This window comes from Tasmannia lanceolata, unplaced genomic scaffold (assembly GCF_043159265.1).
Source record: "Tasmannia lanceolata isolate RefF3 unplaced genomic scaffold, GAP_Taslan_0.1 ptg000006l, whole genome shotgun sequence".
In the NCBI taxonomy this organism is placed as follows: domain Eukaryota; kingdom Viridiplantae; phylum Streptophyta; class Magnoliopsida; order Canellales; family Winteraceae; genus Tasmannia; species Tasmannia lanceolata.
Window position 1 is genome coordinate 4040651 of NW_027518683.1, and position 16271 is coordinate 4056921.

Consider the following 16271-nt stretch of genomic DNA (forward strand, 5'->3'; position numbering starts at 1 on the left):
TAAAAAATAACGAAAATCAAATAAATATAAAAAAAATCAGCGGATACATAGAACCGATAGCAATTGCTCACAACTGGTAAGGGAGATGATGAATTAAAGTCTAGACTTCCATCCTTAATTTGTGGGAGGGTTTATAGAGGAACTAGCTGTAGTAGCATGAGAACTTATAATGTCAGTTTTGGCTACAAATCATGTTATTTACTTATAATTGTTTTTCTATTGTTCTATTGTATCGTTCAACTCGTCTGGAAAGATGGTATTGTAATTTATGAAGCATGCCTAACCAATTAGGCCCAATTTGGATTGTTGAAAAAACTTTTGTCATAGAAATTTTTTTCCTAGGAAACATTTTTGTTGCCATGATTTTGGAAAGGGAACTGTTATCAGTACTACTGTATTTTGATTAGGGCACTCCCCACTTCATTAAAAGTACGGTATGGCCCACACCATAGGTTGATCCAAATCGTCCATTAGATGGGCAACAGCCTAAATAGGTTGTGCCCCAAAAATCATTTCCATAGGTTGATCCTAACCCTCCAATCTGAATGTTAGAGGGTTGATCCTAACCTTCTATAGATCAGAGGGTTAGGTCAACCTATGGAAATGATTTTTGGGGCACAACCTATTCAGGCTGTGGCCCATCTAATTGACGGTTTGGATCACCCTATAGTGCGGGCCATACCTTACTTTTAATAAAGTGAGGAGTGCCCTCATCAAAATACAGTAGTGCTGATAACATTTCCCTTTTGGAAAATGATATGGTTTTGTCTTATTTAGAGGGATATCATTATAAATTGAAGGTTCCTCTGTATAAAACTTGAACTGCAGTGCTTCAAGTTACTTTTTCCATTTGCAATTAAACAATGGAAAAATAAGAAGTTTTGGAAACGTTTATTTTCCTATCATTCCCAGAAAATTCTTCCATTCCAAACAGGGCCTAAGAAAGTATATACGCTCTTAAAATAGGGATCACTGATGTTGGATTAGTGGTGTGGCACTCTCCTTAAGATAAAATCACCCCCTTTAGATTGTGATCTTAGCAAGGAGGGTAACAACCTGTTACGTGCCTAATTGGCCGTAACGGAAATAAACAAACATAAAATAGAAATGAGGGGGAGAGGTTGATTCAAGGCAACCGGACCACCTAATGGCTCGATTTGAGAGGAACCATGACTCTCCTACAAAGTTTCCTTTGCTGTAACATTAGCTTCTTCTCCTCCATTTCATTGAATTGCTTTTACATAAATATAAACAAGAGGGAGTGCCACATCACAAGCACACTTACCCACTAACAAGACACATCATAAATAACTAACTCCAATGTTAGGTACCTTACCGATACGCCAAAAGCTCCAGAGCTGAAGGAACGCGTTAGGCAAGACCCTTTAAACATGTCCCATACCAGGCTGGGTCCCACCCAGTCCCATACCTAGGCGGGCCCCCACTTAGGACCGTAACATACCACCACGCTTCCACACTCGCCATCTTCAGCAGCTGACTCTGTGATGGCTTTTACTCTGACCTTTTTTCTAGGTAGCCCTCTTCAATTCACAGGTCGCTCCTTCCGTGACTCGAACATGGGACCTGGTGGTTGCTCTGATACCAAATGTTAGGTACCTTACCGATACGCCAAAAGCTCCAGAGCTGAATGAACGAGTTAGGCAAGGCCCTTTCAACCTGTCGCATACCAGGCTGGGTCCCACCCAGTCCCATACCTAGGCGGGCCCCCATTTAGGACCGTAATACAACCCTCTCTTTTTTAGCATTTCCCATGTACATAGGTCATAAATTATGTGACACATGACATCCTGCGGAACTAAAACAGAAATAACAGGAAGATTACTGGATCATTCATAACATCTAGAAAGAGGGAAGAGGCAAACACGAAGAGTAGCGCTACTATACATATAACAAGAATAATACATAACAAGAAAGAGGGAAGAGGCAAACATGAAGACTACTAGATCATTCATAACAAGAAGAGAGAAGAGGCAAACATGAAGACTAATAGAGAATTCTCAAATACATAACAAGAAAGAGGGAAGACACAGAGGAGCAACAGTAGCATCTGTTAAGAAGGAAGAGGCAGAGGAGGATTAGCTAAACTTCCCCCCCTTTTCTCTCTTCTTTAGGAGTTCCAACTTTTCTTGGCATTCGCGCAACCAATAATTTTCCTCGCCATTGTCCAACCAAGCGGGCAAAGGGGCCTCCCAGAAGTAGTAAGCCCATCAACCCCAATGAAAGGAACGTTACGGTTCTTTTTCTTGGACCTAGACCTGCACGAATTGCCCACTTACAAGTGTGGACAACTCCCACTGTGTAACTGATCACCATTGAAGAGATAGCAACCCATAAAATCACCATCAAAGCGATCCTACAACGCCTTCTTCGAATTGGGAATCCGCTTATCAACAATAGGATTATGCTCAGAGATGCTACAAAACCTATCGAATTAAAGATAATGTAATGGGTGTAAGCTTTATTATTTTTGATAGCCAGGACGGCCACCCCACTTTCATTTTTTGCCTTCAATTCCGTTTCCATTTTGGCCACCCCACTTTCATTTTTTGCCTTCAATTCCGTTTCCATTTTGGTCTGTTCTTTCTCATTATTTTCGAATTCACCTTCCCAGAAACCACCAGGTGGGGGGACGGCCACCCCACTGTGATTTTTTGCCTTTAATTCCGTCTCCGCTTTGTTATCTTCTGTCGTATTATTTTTGGGTTCACCTTGCCAGAAACCACCAGGTGGGGTTAGGCCGGATGTGTAAGTCACTGTCGCAATTAGTATTGCCACCACTATTAGCGTGTTTCTCGCGTCATTCAAGCTTGCTTCATTTTTCTCAAGCTGTTTCTTACTTTTGCCAATGCTCCCTCCTGAACACACCATCCCAAGGAACTGTACCATATTTTTCTTTTCAACTTTGGATCTTTTAGCTTCGGCGGATCGAAGCATTCGTTCTATTCGTCCATCACCACAGGATTCCTCTGAAGTCTCTAACAAAACATCCAAAGCTGTGAATCCGTTCACGTTCACGGCGTTTACATCCACTTCAGTTTTGTCAAGCAAAAATTCTATGGTCTGCATGCATGCACATGTTGATGTATTAGATTAGATATAGAAAGATCTGACCGGTTGATGACTATAATGGGAGATTAGGAAGTTATTTATTTATATATTTTGAATTTTAAACACAAGTAGTTATAGGAAGTTAAGCACATCTTTAACATGTTTTTTGGGGTAAGATGGTGAGCCCACCCATCCCCACAGTATGCATGGTTTTGGGTGGTGATTGTGGGGTGTTTTGAACAATGAAAAAGGTCATAGAAATATTCTATATAAAATAATAGTCTATGGGAAAAAAAAATCCAAGCTTTTGGAGGTAGTAGATTTGCAATTACTTTCAAAACAGATTTTTTTTAGGGAAATGATATCAGCACAACCATGTTTTGATATTTGCACTAACCCTACTTGTCGTTTATTATTTAAGTAACTATTGAAGGTTATTACAGTTCCTAAAAAGCTCTCAAAAGCCAATTAAAAAACAAAAGACAAGCTGAGTTTGTGCACTGATAAAGCATGGTTGTGATGATATCATTTCTCTTATTCCATTATGGAAAATAAATTTTAAAGTAAATCAGTTTACAAAATGCTAAAAATTTTATTTTTTATGAAAAAAATATAATAAAAATTTTCGTGGAAAAATTTCTAATATAATTTTCTAAGGAAAAATTCCAATAAATCATTTTTCTTGGAAAGAAATTTCCAATAAAAATTTTCCATGAAATAAAACTAATAACAAAAGGAAAGACTCACGTTTTAGTATGTATTATAGATAGATATATGTATCTTAGACAAAATACACTCTGTTCCTTTAGAACGATGGAGGAAATTAAGCCCTATTTGGATTGTAGGTATTTTTAGGAAAAGCTTGGAAATGATTTTTTTTGCAAAATTTCCTACTTTTTCAATGTTTGTTTACGCAAGAAAAACTCTACTGTTCAAGTTTTATTTAGAGGGATCTTTAATTAATAAATCAGTCCCTCTAAATAAGTCATAACAATGGAATGAAAAAAAAAGCCACAAGAAAAATTTCTACATGAAAAAAGTAACTCAACAACTGCCGTTCAAGTTCTATTTAGAGGGAACTTTAATTTATAATGATATCCCTCTAAATGAGCCATTATCAATATCATTTTTTTTGCAAAATCCCCATTTTTTATTATCTTAAACCTGATTACTCTATTTGCAAATTGTAAAACTAGAAGATTCTTTTTGCAAAATCCCCATTTTTATTAACTTAAACGATCTTAATATCTTATCTCTTTCTCTCTCTTCTTTCTGTTCGTGTGAGAAAAACCAGGAATGGAAATGGCATTTGTCATTTTGACACAAAAGATTATAAAGAAGAGGTGAAATTTTCCAAGTAAGAGGGGTTTTTTAAATTTTGTAAAACAGAGGTCTTTTTGACAAAATGGAAGATTTATTGGCGGAATCAGATATTGAGTTGATTCATGTTAGAAGGTCTGTCAACGAGAAGGCGGACGCTTTGGCTAGAAGAGGGGTGGTATGCATCTCGATGAATTGGTGTGATCAATTTCCTATTTGATGGCCTAGTCATTTTGTAATTAGATTTTTTTATTTTTTATTTTTTATATTTTTGTTCTATATCTTTGGGTTTTCCCTTTCGGGTGTCCCTTCTGTTTCTTTTATAAAATATGCCATTTCAAAAAAAAAGATAAATCATACCTGAAACTGTCTGTTAGCTGTAGAGAGGTGGAGGATAGTATTGTCATCATTATCCTTCATCTTGACTAACTCACCACGCTCCTTAACATCAACCAACTCTACCAACTTTTTTATGCACTTAAAAAGATCATTTTCCTGTTTCAGACATAAGTGCAGAATCGATTCTCCACCTTTTGTCAAGACCCGAGTCGTTACAGGTTTGGCACTCACTAACGCTTCCAAAACCTCGACTCGGCCTTTTATTGCAGCCGTATGGAGAGGAATCCTTCCCTCCGGATCACGAACAAGACAAGTCTCAGGGTCTGCTTGTAACAAATCTTTTACCATTTCGACGTTCCCTTTTGCCGATGCCAAGTGCAGAGGCAAATAGCCTTGCGAGTTTAATTCACGGACGAATTCTGGTTTTCTGTTTATAATCTCTTTGGCAAAATCGGCGTGTCCATGTAAAGCTGCAATGTGTAGAGGATTTCCTTCCATACCAAGCACTGAACATCTATCAAGAATACGCGCGTCTTGTTCGAGCAATTTGAGTAGGGAAGTTACACTCCCCTCCAATGCTGCTTCGTAAACCTTACTCTCCATTCTCTCTCTCTCTCTCTCTCTCTCTCTCTCTCTCTCTCTCTCTAGCTCTAGCTCTAGCTCTGAGTTGTGTTCTTCTTCCAAATTGAGTCGAGCTAAGCTTTTATATCATTTGTGAACAATCCGGCATCTAACTTATAGGAGCGGACATTTTGAAAAGGGGGATGATATTTTCACTCCCCCTGCATTATGCATGCGCCCCCATTGTAACCTGATTTGACGTGAACAGTGGGCAACTGTAACGCTTTTTGCCGTCACATCCGTGTCACTTTAGCCTAGACAGCTACAAGCATTCCACCGTTCATCATATCAATTGGTTGTTGAATCTAGGACGTGATTGGTGTGAGTTACACTATTCAATTAGGGAAATGATTTCGGCACTCCAATGTTTTGATAAACATGAGCTCCTTTTTTTTTTGTCGTGTAGCATTTAAAGGGCTGCAGGAGGATATTACGGTTCTCGAAAAGCTCTTAAAGCCCTTTAAATACTTCACGACAAACAAGTGGAGCTTGTTTATCAAAACATCGGAGCGCTGAAATCATTTCCCTTCAATTATTGGGTCTAGCAAAGTTCTATTTTGTGGATAATTTTCTAGCTACTTTTTAAAAAGCCATACTTTCTTTGCTGACATTGACACGTAGTGGGTCGTACAATTGTTTGAAAGGTAAAGAGTGAAACGTGTATCACGGGCTACGGTGAGAAATGGTGAGAAAAACGGAGTAAGGGGGGGTGAAAATATCATACCCTTTTGAAAATTATGAATTATTAGAAGGTAGTGCTCGGTGATGTTACGGTGAAAAGATGTACAAAAGGACGAACTTTCTTTTTAAAGAAATTGCAAATTGAATTAATGTGAACCGTAAATCAGCAAAGAGAATCTAGGATGTGATTGGTGTGAGTTACACTATTCAATTAGAGAAATGACCTCAGCGCTCTCTTTTTTTTCGTGTATTATTTAAAGGGCTGTCAGATGATATTACGGTTCTCAGAAAGCTCTTAAAGCCCTTTAAATACTTCACGACAAACAAGTGGAGCTCATATTTATCAAAACATTGGAGCGCTGAAATCATTTTCCTTCAATTATTGGTTCTAGCAAAGCTCTATTTTGTGGATAATTTTCTAGCTACTTTTTAAAAAGCTTTACTTTCTTTGCTGACCTTGACTTGATTGTTTTTGGAACTTTTACAAATAACGAGAGAGAGAGAGAGAGAGCCCATCTAAAAAAAGAGAAAGAGAGAGCCACCTGGTATTTACACGTAGTGGGTCGTACAATTATTTGAAAGGGAAAGAGTGAAACGTGTATCACGGGCTACGGTGAAAAATGTAGAGAAAAACGGAGTAAGTTTTAAAACCACGAGTCCAAGATATATAGCATCCCGTAGTCAAATAAATTAGCCGGAATTAGAATTAACCATATTTGCTTGATGAAGAGGCAATCAAGAAAGGTGCGTAAGTGAAGATATAATGTACAGAAAAGTGGGCTAATCCAACTAATCTTTATTTTACAATGAAAAGAGCCACATGTTTATATATCCCCCCTCGAATCAAGTTAGCCAAAGGCATGACTTCACCAGCCTATGCTAAAATTTCAGTCAATTCCTGGTGATATACCAATATCCACACCAAGAAATTAAGAACATAAATCTAGTAGCCCAAACGAGATACCAAATAAAAATTTTCACTTTCACTGATAAACTATTCGTACCAAAAGGGATATATGCATTGATAAGTTGTGAAGAGTTTAACGATAGATAATATCTTAACCATCACATCAATTAAGTACAGGATTCATTACACTGTGAAACATTACTCTGCCTAGGGCTGCAAAAACAAGCTGAGCCAAAGATTGGGTTGTTTGTGTTCGGCTCGCTTAGTTCGAGGGTCAGCTAGTGTTCATGACGAGATTTTTACTACTGGCTCGTGTTTGGCTCGCCAAAATTTAACAAAGATCGAGCTCAGCTCGGCTCGTTTAGTATACGAACGAGCCCGAGCCGAGCGGAGCCAGGCTCGAGCTTGGTTGGGTTCAGCTCGTTTAGTAAACACACCAAATAAATATCATTAATATATATATATATATATATATATATATATATATATATATATATGAGGAAAGTTAAGCTACACCGCCGGCTTAAAATACAATGGGCCCACATTGTTTTGGTGATCCAAAGAATTCATTTGATTGGCCCTCACATAGATAGGGTGTCCACCAAAAATCAGCTCCATAGGATCATCCCAACCCTACGATTTGTGGAGGCAAAAATGAACGTGTAAAAACCTTCACAAATTTATCGATTTTTGCCTCCATAGTTTGAAGGGTTGGGATGATCCTATGGAGCTGATTTTTGGTGGACACCCTATCTATGTGAGGGCCAATCAAATGAATGGTTTGGATCACCAAAACAATGTGGGCCCATTGTATTTTAAGCCGGCGGCGTAGCTAAGTTAGCTACACCGGTGGTGTAGCTTCACTTTCCTCTCTCTCTCTCTCTCTCTCTCTCTCTCTCTCTCTATATATATATATATATATATATATATATGAGAAAAGTGTAGCTACACATACGTGTAGCTAACTTAGCTACACCAACGGCTTAAAATACAGTGGGCCCCACATTGTTTGGGTGATACAAACCATTCATTTGATGGGCCCTCACATAGATAGGGTGTGCCCAAAAAATCAGCTCCATAGGATCATCCCAACCGTACGATTTGTGGAGGCAAAAATGGACGTGTAAAAACCTTCACAAATCTGTCCATTTTTGCCTCCACAGTTTGAAGGGTTGGGATCATCCAATGGAGCTGATTTTTAGGGCACACCCTATCTATGTGAAGGCCTATCAAATGAATGGTTTGGATCACCCAAACAATGTGGGCCCACTGTATTTTAAGCCGTCGGTGTAGCTAAGTTAGCTACACGTATGTGTAGCTTCACTTAACTCTCTCTCTCTCTCTCTCTCTCTCTCTATATATATATATATATATATATATATATATATATATATATATATATATATATATATATATATATATATATAAGGAAAGTGAAGCTACACCGCCGGTGTAGCTAACTTAGCTACACGGTCGGCTTAAAATACAATGGGCCCACATTGTTTTGGTGATCCAAAGAATTCATTTGATTGGCCCTCACATAGATAGGGGCTCCACCAAAAATCAGCTCCATAGGATCATCCCAACCCTTCAGACTGTGGAGGCAAAAATGAACAAATTTGTGAAGGTTTTTACACGTTCATTTTTGCCTCCACAAATCGTAGGGTTGGGATGATCCTATGGAGCTGATTTTTGGTGGACACCCTATCTATGTGAGGGCCAATCAAATGAATTCTTTGGATCACCAAAACAATGTGGGCCCATTGTATTTTAAGCCGGCGGTGTAGCTTCACTTTCCTCTCTCTCTCTCTCTCTCTCTCTCTCTCTCTCTATATATATATATATATATATATATATATAACGAACATAACCCGATCTTTTTAAAGCTCGGCTCGGCTTTATGAACCGAGCCTAAAAAATTCACAAGCTTGTTCGAGCCGAACTATACAAAGCTTGAGTTCGGCTCGTTTATTTGACGAGCCTAATTTTTGGGCTCGGATTCGACTCGTTTAGTAAACGAACGAGCCTGAGCCGAGCTTTTAATGAGTTGAACCCAAACATGTTCATGATCCGGCTCGGTTCATCCTATGGTATTTCAAATAACGAGAGAGATATTTAGATACTTTCTTTGCTGTCATTGACTGACTTGACTATTTTTTGGAACTTTTACAAATAACGAGAGAGAGAGAGAGAGAGAGCCCTGGTATTGACAGGAAGTGGGTCGGTACAATTATTTGAGAGGGAAAGAGTGAAACGTGTATCACGGGCTACGGTGAAAAATGTAGAGAAAAACGGAGTGAGTTTTAAAACTAAGAGTCCAAGATTTATAGCATACCGTAGTCAAATAAATTAGCCGGAATTAGAATTAACCATATTTGCTTGATGCAGAGGCAATCAAGAAAGGGGCGTAAGTGAAGATATAATGTACAGAAAAATGGGCTAATCCAACCAATCTTTCTTTTACAATGAAAAGAGCCACATGTTTGTATATATCCCCATCGAATCAAGTTAGCCAAAGGCATGACTTCACCGGCCTATGCTAAAATTTCAATCAATTCCTGGTGATATGCCAATATCCACACCAAGAAATTAAGAACATAAATCTAGTAGCCCAAACAAGATACCAACGAAAATGACGCAGAGACACGCACACTAGTGGTAGTGGCAATACTAATTGCGACGGTGGCAATACTAATTGCGACGGTGACTTCTGGTTATAGTGGGGTGGCCATATTTCTGATTATAGTGGGGTGGCCATCTTGGGAAAAGTAAAGGCTCTTAGAATAGTAGAAAATCCCCGCGTAGACTTTTCTAGAAACAAAAAATAGAATATAAACTTCATCTTTGTGTTGAGTTTTTATAAGCCGGGCACTAGGGGTGTTCGTTCGGTTATAACCGAACCGAAAACGAACCAAAATTTCCAAAAGCCGAACCGAAACCGAACCGATTAAAAATTCGGTTATAGTGGGAGAAAAAGAGGAAAAAAAAGTAAAATCTCGGTTTGGATCGGAGGGCTAGGATCATCCAATTGAAATGATTTTTTGAGCACAACCTAATTAAGTTGTGATCAATCAAATGGACGGTTTTGATCATCTTACGGAGTGGCCATATAGTAATTTTTTTGAAAAAATAATGGTTTTTATCCATAATTTCAGTTATTCGGTTAACCGAATTTTTTTTTGAGATAACCGAACCCGAACCCGAATAACCAAATTTTCAAAAAAAATAAAATAACCGAAACCGAACCGAAAAGGGAAAAAACCGAACCGACCAAACCAATTCGGTTCGGTTCGGTTATTCGGTTATAACTGAATGATGAACACCCCTACCGGGCACCATATAATTTCTCATGTGTTTATCTTTTCCTTAACATCAAATAGTTAGATACGGGTAAATTAAGTTCCCATACTATTAGCGCTGCAACTCGAGCCGGGTTTTACCCGACCCGCATCGACCCGACCCGAAAATAGCCTGGGTTGGGTTCAGGTTTCATGGGTTTCGAGTCGAGCCGGGTTGAGCATTCAAAAGCCCGCATGAATCTCGGGTCGAGCCGAGTTTGAAGGGGCCCGACCCGAGTTACATGTTATAGTATGTACATTTTTTTCTATTGTTAGTTAAAAGTTAAAAGTAAAAACCCACGCACCCACTATTATTGTATGTGAGTGTAATTTCCGCTTCTATGAGTTGAGTTGATTCAAGTGTTTGATTCAGCATTGTTTGATTGTAATTACAACATTGTTTGATTACAGCATTGTTTGATTCAAGTGTAATGTGAGTGTAATTACATCATTGTTTGATTCAAGTGTACTGTGAGTGTAATTTCTACTTCTATGAGTTGAGTTGCCTTGCCAAACAAGAATTTTCCTTAAAAATTTGCGTCAACGTGAAAAAACCCGACCCGACCCGACCCGAGATATTTCTCGGGTAGGGTTGGGTTCTCCAAAACCCGACCCGCCCGACCCGAGTTGCAGCCCTACATACTATATAAAACATCAGCTGCACTCAATTGGGAGATAAAAACACACACACACACCATTTAGAGAGAGAGAGAGAGAGAGAGAGAGAGAGGTTTACGAAGCAGTGCTGAAAGGGAGTGTAACTTCCCTGAATGAATTGCTCAAACTAGACGCTCGCGTTCTGGATAAATGTGCAGTGACTGATGAAGGAAATCCTTCACACATTGCAGCTCTATATGAACACGCCCGATGCCAAGTGCAGAGGCAAATAGCCTTTGCCAAAGAGATATTATGCCGAAAAACCGGAATTCGCCAGCCAATTAAAGTCCAAAGGCTATTTGCCTCTGCACTTGGCATCGGCAGTGGAAATGGTAAAAGATTTGTTAAAAGTAGACCCTAAGACTTGTCTTGTTCGTGATACAGAGGGAAAGATTCCTCTCCGTAATGCTGAAATAAACGGCCTAGTCGAGGTTTTGGAAGTATTAATACGGTAACAGATTCAGGTATGAATTATCTTCTTCTTCGATCTCTATTTTTTTTTTCCAAAATAAAAAACACCCCCCAATTTTCCAAAATTTTCAATCTTGTTGGGCCTTGGATTCTTTTTCATAGATATATAAAATTTCGCAGAAAGCCATTTCGCGGCTGACTTTTGCATGAGATAACGGCGCCCCAGGTGAATTAATTCAACGAAAACACAAAAAAAAAACACTACTGGTGGTGGTGGTACTAATTGTGACAGTGACCTACCAATCGGGACTAACCCCACCTGGTGGCTTCTGGCAAGCTGAACTCAACACAACGGCAAAGATACAAGCAGTTAGCCATAATATTTCCCACTATAGTAGGTTGGCGGTCATGGCACTTAAAAACTATTGTGATTACAAAATTTTTGTTTCCTCTAATTCGCTTGCTTTTGCAGTGTCCGTAGGCATAATCTTTGTGCTACTGGTTCCTAAAAACCCTCGAGGCCGAAGGGGTGTGATGACCACTTTGTTATTTGCTGTGGGTAGCATGTGTGCAGGTTACACCCGGGGAGTCACTACCATCTATCTCTCCGGGGGAAAACATTAGCCTATTCTTTTTATTGACGTTGTGTTTGTTTATGGAAGAGAGACACATGGCGAATGTTTAGATGGGCTTATTTTGGAATTAAGAAGAAAACTTTGCTCCAGACCGGAAGAAGTTTCCTTCAAGCCCTTGCTAATAATCTAATAGCAAGGGGTATGGAAATACCAATTCCTTCTGAAAATAAAAAGCAAGCATGGAATTGACATTTCCACATTAGAGGGGATGGAGGAAGTTCCTCCAGACCGGTCTGGAGCCAAGTTTTGTTCTGCAATTAATCATCAATCATACTCCTCCTCCTCCTATTCTGCCTCTTGCCTCATTCAAACATCCTATTTAATATTCTTATTATGAATGATCTAATAGCCTTTTGTTATGTATATTCTTATTATGAATGATCTGATTCTCTTTTGTTATTTATATTTTCGTTGTCGTGCATGCAGTTTATGATATATATGGGATTTATTAGGCACCAGCGCAAAAGTCATTTCACAGAAGGGCTGTGTTGCATGAGAGAGCAGCCACCTCGGATGAATTAAATGAATAAGACCAAATCTGTTGAAAAGTGAGCGTATGTGGCTGCTCTCTCATGCAACAGTAGGTGGCTGTTAAAGGCAAAATGGAAAATACAAAGTTAAAAACAGATGGTAAAATACATGGACATGTCATCCCGACCTGCGTTATGTTCATATGCGGCACGCTCATTATTGCAGCACCAACTCAGCAATTCCTTCCTAGGAATGAATATAGTAGTAGTTTATAACCATGGGAATGTAGATATGAAAATCCAGTTTCCATAGCTTCCCCAAGCTCCGAATGTTCATGTTCCAAGCTCGGGTCTTCTTCTAATGACATTATATTAGATGGCAGCATAGTCACAGGCTTCTTTTGAAGTAGAAGCTGTCAATTGAAGCTTCCCAACAACCTCCCCCATTCCGTAAAACTCACGGATTAACCCGGGAGGGTGTGGCTCTTTGGCGTAAAGTCATGGGTATTGTTAGACCTAAAATCGGTAAGGGATTTTTCATTACCCATTGGTCTGAGCTTTGATCCCCTATTTATAGGGAAAATCTGGTGAGGTGTCCTGGACAGGTGTCCAGGACAGGTGGCGGCCTGTGAGAGGCTGCAGCTCACCTACTCTGAGACAGGTGGCGGCCTGTGAGAGGCTGGTGTTTTCACACCCCATCAGGTATGCTCCCCAGTGACGAGCGTTCGAATCCCCCCTTGTTCAACCGATGCGCGTGGTCTACCGGGTGCCTGCGTGCATCCCTAGGGACTAGTCCCGGCCCACAAAGTGGGGTGGGGATACCCTATGGCATTAAAAAAAAAAAAAAAAAACTCACGGATTCGCTGTTGAATTCCATATTACCCTGTCGTCCAGTTCAAATTCTTGAGCCTCAAGAACTTCTCAAGTCTCTCAACCAAGAGCTGAATGCATGATGATGTTCGACTTCGAATCAGATACACCTATGTCATGATCCGTTCAGATTCCTTATAGGTCTTATCCTTTTCAGAGTGCTTTTCAAAACCTAATTTGAGTCTAGTTCACAATCCATTTCGAATCAGATCCTCTGTCGGACAATCCTAGGTCCTACTAACGTTGTGCATTGCCTAGGATTAAGGCATGGAAGAGGTAAGAAACTCAAGAGAGAGGAGAGTCCTAGGTCCTACTAACTTTGTACCTTTCCAGATGAAGACCATCGATGTAGCGTGCCACACATTGTGTCTCGGTCTCCGAAATATCGTTCCTAGACAATAGTTTGTAAAACTCCTCTTTTTTTATTCCTTACTGATTTACTACCTTGACGGCAAGTTTGGTAGTGCTGGAAGAGTAACAAATCCAAAGCCCCTCGAAAGGCTCAAGCCTTTCCCTCCACAGTATCTCTTATATGGATACAAAAGTTTATTCTACTTTCTAATGTGGGACCAAACTTATTGGGAGAGAAGTGAACAAGCTCAAAATTTTGAATTTAGATGGCAAAATTGTAAATAAGAGGAATCAGTTGAAAATGCAAAACTTTTATTTTTTATATTAAAATAGTAAAAGTGTGTTGTCTTATCTATGACAGAGGTAGATATATCGCATAGTAAAAGTGTGTTGTCTTATCTATGACAGAGGCAGATATATCGCTACTACTGAGATAGGAAAAGATATGATGGATAAAAAGATTTTAAGAACAGGTTTTGAAGGAACAAGAGTGTGGTTTGTTGTAATAGTGCCATAGACTTAAGCAAGACTTTCAAATTACTTAAATATTATTTAATGGATGAAAATGGGAGAATTTATAATCCTTATCCATGCAGGAACATCTCCAGAAAATAGACAGGATTTTAGGATTCCTCCATGAGGACTCCGAAAAGGTACTTTTGGAACACCTCAGTTTGCAACACATCACTACCGCACCAGGAAAATTGATATTTGGTATCACCATATCCGTGATGTGATTGAGAAACAGTTGAAGCAATTGGAGAAGGTTCATAGTAACATGAACCCATCTGATATGACAAGTAAGGTTGTACCTAGAGAAAAGCTCGATCAATTGCAAAGACATGGTCGCTATGGACTCCAAGTGAGGGGTTAAGGTTGGTGCTCCCTCTTCCATGGGGTTTGGGCGGAGGAGATTGTTGTCAGGTCCATCCCCATGATGTTAGTCCACGCCCCCCACACACATATAATTGCCTAAAATCCTATTTTGAATATGATACAAGTGAATGATGAGTGAATCCTCATTGAGAAAGGGATAGGAGACAAGAAGAAAGAAAGACCTCATTGAGGGTTTCTTATGTGTTTCAGGTTTGCTTTGGTATCGAAACCTACGGCTTTTTCGGGCACAGTCCTTAAAGATTTTTACCGTGGTTTTAATCCTCCTTATGTAGTAGACTTTGTGAGGGTTTGATTTCTCCATCCTGAAGATCAGTATGTGTATGTGGGAAGAGATTGGGATTTGTCGTTTCTAAGAAGGTAACCCATATATCTCTCTAATTTCTTATATTTTCTCACGATTTGGGTGAAAACTTGAGAGGGACATTGCATTATCTATTTTAATTAGTGGAGATTTTCGTCGGATTTGCCCCGTGGTTTTTCCTTTTTTATTAAAGGGTTTTCCACGTAAATCCTTTGTGTTCTATCGAGTGAATGTTCTCTTGATGGTTTGATTCTTTAATTCACATATAGACTTGTTTTACCATTTCAATAGTTGTTCTTCGAAAAAATCCTACAATAAAAACCCCTCGACAAACTCTTAGATCTCAAAACATTGGGCTAAATGCAACAATGTTTTAGAATAGGCGGTGTCAAATGCTCATTACGCGATCTAAAAGCACAAATTTTAGGTTCTTTACTTGCCTTGAGAGTTAGGACATGCTTGTAGGGTTGCATGCCCCATTTCCCATTTTACATTTATGATTGCCATTTATGTGGATCTTTATTCAAGTTTGGTAGTTTATATATGGAGAATATAAATGAGAATTTATTTTTCTTTAATTTCCTCTGCCTCTCTAAAAAGAAGTCAATGTATAGTCCATAAGATTCGAACATGCATTTTTATTTATGTATAAGAAATTAAGTTTAAAAGCCTCAACTTTGCAGACCATACAATATTTGCTCCGTAACACCGGAGTGAACGTAAATGCCTCGAATGTGGACGGATGTACAGCATTGGATGTTTGGCTGAACAATAGAGACTCATATGTCGATGTTATAATCAATGTTTGGCAGAACAAAAGAGAAAAGATGATGATGATGATGACATGTTTTCCTTTCTGTCTTATAGTGCAATTCCAACTAATAGGGATGCAAATATTTGTAAGAGAACAAAGACTTCAAATTCAAGCGAGTCATGTTGTGAATGTTTAGATGGGCTTATTGAGCAATCATAATCAGGCTACTTATCCTCTGCGTCTAGCCTGCCTCGTTCTCGGCATGTATTTGTTATGCTTATTATGAACAATCTATTCTGTCTTCTTCATGTTATTTATGGGTATTTATGTTTTAGTCATGTGTTATGTAATTTATGATTTATATGTACATGGAAAATGCTTGAAATAGAGGTGCCTTTACATTCCTTCCTAAGATCACAATCTTGAATCTTGAGGGCTGATTTAATCTTAAGGAGAGTGTCACTCAACTCGACCAAGGTAAGCGATCCAGCCTTTAAGGGCATGTTTGGATACTCTGAACAAAAAAACTGAAAATATTTCTCCACAAAAATCATTTTTTCCTAACTTGGTAAGCCATTTTCTACCTAGAATTTTTAATAAAATATCATCAGAAATCCTTATAGAACTTGGATTTGCCAGTTAGCAGTGTA

At 39.0% G+C, this 16271-nt stretch overlaps 1 protein-coding gene and 1 long non-coding RNA gene across 3 annotated transcripts; one reads left to right on the top strand and one right to left on the bottom strand.

Annotated features, from left to right (window-relative positions):
• Nucleotides 1–1867: 1867 nt before the first annotated feature.
• LOC143879323 (uncharacterized) lies at nucleotides 1868–5509 on the bottom strand. 2 transcript variants are annotated; one of them, XM_077381664.1, is made up of 3 exons: nucleotides 5383–5509; nucleotides 4750–5344; nucleotides 1868–3081 (listed from the first exon to the last, which is right to left on the bottom strand). In XM_077381664.1, exons 2-3 carry the CDS (start codon nucleotides 5329–5331, stop codon nucleotides 2101–2103), a joined length of 1563 nt encoding a protein of 520 aa, XP_077237779.1. In that variant the 5' UTR covers nucleotides 5332–5344; nucleotides 5383–5509; the 3' UTR covers nucleotides 1868–2100. The 2 variants fall into 2 exon arrangements, with proteins under 2 accessions (XP_077237779.1, XP_077237778.1); XM_077381663.1 differs by having other exon boundaries at nucleotides 4750–5447.
• An 8761-nt stretch (nucleotides 5510–14270) lies between these two features.
• Nucleotides 14271–16033, top strand: LOC143878246 (uncharacterized). The gene is made up of 2 exons (XR_013250903.1): nucleotides 14271–14923; nucleotides 15551–16033. It is a non-coding gene; the product is annotated as an uncharacterized LOC143878246 (long non-coding RNA).
• The last annotated feature ends 238 nt before the right edge of the window (nucleotides 16034–16271 follow it).

Coding starts and splice junctions, on each gene's coding strand:
- LOC143879323 (XM_077381664.1), bottom strand. CDS start 5,331: ATGGAGAGTAAGGTTTACGAAGCAGCATTGGAGGGGAGTGTAACTTCC. Junction 3,082..4,749: donor CAGCTAACAGACAGTTTCAG/GTATGATTTATC, acceptor GCATGCATGCAG/ACCATAGAATTTTTGCTTGA.